General features: G+C 43.4%; 1 protein-coding gene across 2 annotated transcripts in view; it reads left to right on the top strand.

Annotated features, from left to right (window-relative positions):
• The window catches only part of LOC135557927 (B-cell lymphoma/leukemia 11B-like), a 70,670-nt gene extending 65,705 nt beyond the window's left edge, over nucleotides 1-4,965 (top strand). For both annotated transcript variants that reach the window (XM_064991647.1, XM_064991648.1), the window contains 3 exons: nucleotides 1-474; nucleotides 637-1,410; nucleotides 1,665-4,965. The exon at nucleotides 1-474 is cut by the window's left edge and continues 230 nt beyond it. In XM_064991647.1, the coding sequence (XP_064847719.1) occupies nucleotides 1-474; nucleotides 637-1,410; nucleotides 1,665-2,261 (1,845 nt within the window). In that variant the 3' untranslated portion in view covers nucleotides 2,262-4,965. The remainder of the gene's footprint in view (nucleotides 475-636; nucleotides 1,411-1,664) is intronic.
• Nucleotides 4,966-5,200: the final 235 nt, after the last annotated feature.

Consider the following 5,200-nt stretch of genomic DNA (forward strand, 5'->3'; position numbering starts at 1 on the left):
TTCCATCTCCTCCGGATGGCGGCTCCACTACTCAGGGAGTATCACCGACCCCACCACCACCACCACCCCCATCCACCTCCGGCGTATCTTGACACCCGGCTCCCCGCCACCCCACCCTTCGTCAGCCCCCCGCCCCCCAGACATCCCCTTGAACGCCTGGGTCCAGAGGAGATGGGGTCCCTGCTCTCCCAGCACCCCAGTGCCTTCGAGAGGGTGATGCGTCTAACCCCAATGGATCCTCCTTCCATGGACTTTTCCAGAAGGCTCAGAGAGCTGGCGGTTGGCAACAATAGTAACAACGGAGGCCCCACACCCCCTCTCTCGCCCACCCGGGTGCCCCCCATGCACCGCCTGCTGAGTCCAACCCTCTTCCAGCCAGGCTCCAAGCACCCACCGTTCCTCACCTACCCCCCACAGCCCCCCACGCCCCAGGGAGACCCATCCACTACTCCCCAGGGCCAGAACCAAGCCCAGGTATGTGCAGTGTGTCCTGGGATATATGCTATATATAAGTGAAGCGTTGAATGTATTTTAATGGGTTATATGTATTCCAGAAATGCCTGTGATGTTGCAAAGACATTTTCTCTATGGGACAATAAAGAATTCATTCATTCATTCATCCATTCATTCATTCAGGTCCAGGCCCAAGCCAAGTCCAAGTCCTGTGAGTTTTGTGGGAAGACCTTCAAGTTCCAGAGCAATCTGATAGTCCACAGACGGAGTCACACAGGAGAGAGGCCCTACAAGTGTCATCTGTGTGCCCATGCCTGTTCTCAAGCCTCCAAGCTGAAGAGACACATGAAGACACACATACACAAGTCAGGCTCCATGGGTAACTCCCCTGAACAGGGGAACAGAGGAGAGGGAGGAGAGGGGGAGGGGAAGAGCAGAGAGGGGGAGGGAAAAATGGGGATGGACAACGAGGAGGAGGAAGAGGAGGAGGAAGAGGAAGAAGAGGAGGATGAAATGGAGGATGAGGAGGAGATGAGGAACGGCCTCAGTAGGCCTGAGTCTAACCTGACCATGGACTCAGAGTTCCACAGGAACATGGAAAACGGGTCGAGGCCTTCCCCAGACGAGAAGCCTCATGGTGGGGATAGAGTGATGGAGAACGGAGGGGTGGGTATCATGCACCCATATAACCACCTGGACAATCACCTGAGACTGGCCCCATCCAAGCGGACCATGAGTCTGGACAGGGAAAGGCATCCTAATGGAGAGTCGGGAGAAGGAGGAGATGCTGGGAGGAGGGAGATGGAGAGAGAGAGGGACAGAGAGAGAGAAAGTGGAAGAGAGGAGAGGCCCTTGATGAACGGAAGGATTAGTGGGTCAGAAGACTCCTTCACTGGTCTGTTCCACCGCCGGCCAACCCCCATCACCTGCCCCAACCCCTCCAACAAGAGAATCAAGGTAAGAACCCCCTTTTAGCTATGCCTTTAACCAGGGATTTTATTCTTGTTTTAGATGACCTGTTGTGTTTTTGTTTTCTTATATTTGTCTTTTACACTAAACTGTTTCCAATACCATAAATCATACTTTTAGACTGCCGAAACAAGTACATCATTTTTTCATTAGGAAAATGTACCTTATCTAGTTGTTTTACTGGGTTCGATTTTTAAAATTCAGTATAGATAAACTTGAATTTCAATCTATTTGATGTGAAGGTGGAGAAGGAGTTGGAGCTCCCTCCAGCGCCGACCCTCATCTCCCCGGAGAACATGTACTCCCAGCTCCTGGCGGGCTACGCAGCTTCACGCCACTTCATCAGAGAACCTTTCCTCCACGGCTTCAGTGATGCCCGCCAGTCCCCCTTCGCCACCTCCTCGGAGCACTCCTCCTCTGAGACGGGTTCCCTCCGCTTCTCCACCCCTCCTGGGGAGTTCCTGGAGGGCAGCTCCACCCCTCACCTCCTGCGGGGTCCCGGGCCGGGTCGACCCCCTAGTAAGGAGAGCCGACGGAGCGACACCTGCGAGTACTGTGGGAAGATATTCAAGAACTGCAGCAACCTGACGGTGCACCGGCGCAGCCACACGGGAGAGAGGCCCTACAAGTGCGACCTGTGCAGCTACGCCTGCGCACAGAGCTCCAAGCTAACTCGCCACATGAAGACCCACGGGCAGTTTGGGAAGGAGGTGTACCGCTGTGACATCTGCCACATGCCCTTCAGCGTCTACAGCACCCTGGAGAAACACATGAAGAAGTGGCACGGGGAACACTTGATGGCCAGCGACGTCAAACTGGAGGAGGCTGAGAGAGGCTAGGTTACGCTAGGCTAAAGCTTAAGGCTACAGGCTAGGCTAGGCTAACACCTCAGACTCATTCTGAATGAACACTTACAGGACTTCAACACGGGGTTTGGCTGGATAATCTTTCTCTTCTTGAATATTTTGGGACAATTTGATGTATGTTATTCTGTTTTTGTTGGTTGTAATTTGTCACAGAAACTGCCACCTGAGAAACATAAACAAAGGGAAACATGGAATGGGGGATTGTTCTAGAAATGCTTTGTTTCCCGCCAACTATTGATCTATCTGAGGATTTTATAATTTAGGAATCCCTGGAGCTTTTCTACTGTGCAATAATGTCTGTATTTATTGGAGTTTTGTAAAGATATTGGGCATGCGCAGTAAAAACAAAATCCATAACTGGAAACAGGTCACACTTGATTAGAAATATGATTTTAATTGTTAACTGACTAAATTAATGCGAAGAGGTCAACTTCTAAAAATTATGATAGCAATTATTTATTTTTAAACTGTCTTACCCTTTTTTCGGTCAACAGCGGACTACAATCCATCTGCTTGTATGTGACATAGAGCACTGAATGTCAATATGACAATAAAATATTAATTACCATTTTAGAATTAACAAAATCCCAAATGTTGTTGTTTTAAAAATCTGAAGAGGTTACAGCCAATTTTATACAAACAAAATGGTAATTTTTTAATAAATATCCGCATGTGTTATACAATGTCTAAATGCAATTATCATAATGATTTAATCCAGCCGTATGTTCCCAATATGAGCAGGGGATGTAAATAGCGGTTGCACACATTCCTTAGATGCAGGATTAAATCGCCATAGGATATTTAACATACATCAGCTAATGTGGAAAGGAGAGCAGTTATACATATAGGTTTATTTGTGGATGTTTTGGGAGGCCCTTTTTTACTCTTCAAACATGATCTAAATATTTGTTTTTCTTTGATCTATAATAGCAGCCCTGTATCTTACATTCAGAATGGCCACTAAAAACCAATCAAAAGACGAGCTGCTTGAGTTGTCTACGTACTGAATAATATAGCTTTTTTTTAAACTCATTTTACCAGATTATTGCAATACAGGTCCTCTCAATAGTGCTTCCCTCCTATGGTCATACTGTTTACATTTGAACAACATAGTGGCAAGGTCGTTACTCCCTCTTGACACTTGCTGAAGCTTAATCAAAGGCAATTAGTGAAGTTAAACTTTTAAACATTCTATATTGTACAGTACATTCCACTTCTGGAATCCTTCCATTGTTCCGTCTGGGGGATTCTAGAACAGTAATGTTCTGTTTGACCTGGGTGAGTTCTTATCCCCACAGCATTCAGCAAAACCAGTAGCAAAATGTATTTCATATCAATGCCTGTGTTTCTCCACCGTGTGCTTAAAGCCACAATCTGCCTGCCTGCTTTCACACTTCACTAACTCAACACTCATGTATTAGTAGAGCAGCTGTGAAAGGAAAAGGTAGAGGTTGTTAATGATGCTTCTCAAAGTGATATGGGGGTTTAACACCCAATAAAAGATTTACAATTTGGGATTTTCAGCTGTGAGGAATGAGGATGTGTCATCCTGGGATGAGTCTAAAAAAAGGCTTTTGAGTTACATTGAATTATGTTAATAATGTCCAGCACAGCTGTTTGGATGATGGCCACACGACCTTGAGATCTGATTGGATCATTCTTGAGGTAGAACATGGAAGACTGAAACAGAGGAAGAGAGAGAGGGAGAGAGAGAGGGAAAGAAAGAGAGAAATAGAGGGAAGAGAGAGAGAGAGAGAGAGAGAGAGAGAGAGAGAGAGAGAATCGCGCAAGGATGAAAGTAATTCAAACAAAATGTAAGGCATATGAAAAGTGTTTTTAACCCCAAATGCATATCTGCTTGTCAAATCTAATACCAGTGACATCAGAGAGAGAGAAAGGACCAATATTAGGGAAGATTTAGGCCACATCAATCAGAATAATGTTTACAGTGTTTGAAGTATGTTAATGATGAAATCCTCTGTGTTTTAAAAATAACAAAGTATTCTTTTCTTCGATGTTTTGATGCAATTGCGAGCAGTTTTCTATGATTATCATGGTGGAGGGATTTTAAAATAGATTCTTCTGACTAGTTATAAGTATAATTTCTTGCTCGCTGTATAACAATACCCAGTGTATTTGTAATATTGACAAATGATGCAGCATTTTGTTTTTTTTAAGTGGTTCCAACATTCTGTTATAACCTATTTTCACAGACCGAATCCAATTGTGAGTCTATTCAAACGGTGTTGATTTTTGTCGATGTTTAAAAAAAAAATTGTTTGTTTGTTGGTAAAGCTTTTCCTAAAATGTATATAAAAAAATACAATAACAAAAATTTGAAAATGTTTTGAAATCATCCAGAACATCAGAGGAATTTTGAGACTGGGATTTTACAATGGGTTCTGGGAGAAATGTTTTTCATAAAATGTATATTAGGAGACATTCCTGGTGGGTAGAAGTTCTTGTGATGGCACTTCACATGACATTTTAACACATTTTCAACTTTCACGACTTTTGCTCTTTGTAAAAAAAAATATTTTTCTTGTTTTTTTGATGGACTGCATTATTGTTTCAAAGCAGCAGTAACGTTACAAATCAGCTGTTTTGAATATATATGTATTTTTGTAATGTGCTGAAAAGAAAGTCACCAAGTCCAATAAAAGTTTCATTTGTCCTATCTGACGCTTTATTAATGTGACTGATCACCATTACTGATGACATTATCTTACATTACCCTCATTACTAAATATGTAATGTAACTGATCCCCATTACTGCTGACATTATCTTACATTACCCACATTACTAAACATGTAATGTAACTGATCACCATTACTACTGACATTATCTTACATTATCCTCATTACTAAAAATGTAATGTAACTAATCACAATTACTAATGACATTATCTTAC

Source organism: Oncorhynchus masou, chromosome 16 (assembly GCF_036934945.1).
Source record: "Oncorhynchus masou masou isolate Uvic2021 chromosome 16, UVic_Omas_1.1, whole genome shotgun sequence".
In the NCBI taxonomy this organism is placed as follows: Eukaryota; Metazoa; Chordata; class Actinopteri; order Salmoniformes; family Salmonidae; genus Oncorhynchus; species Oncorhynchus masou.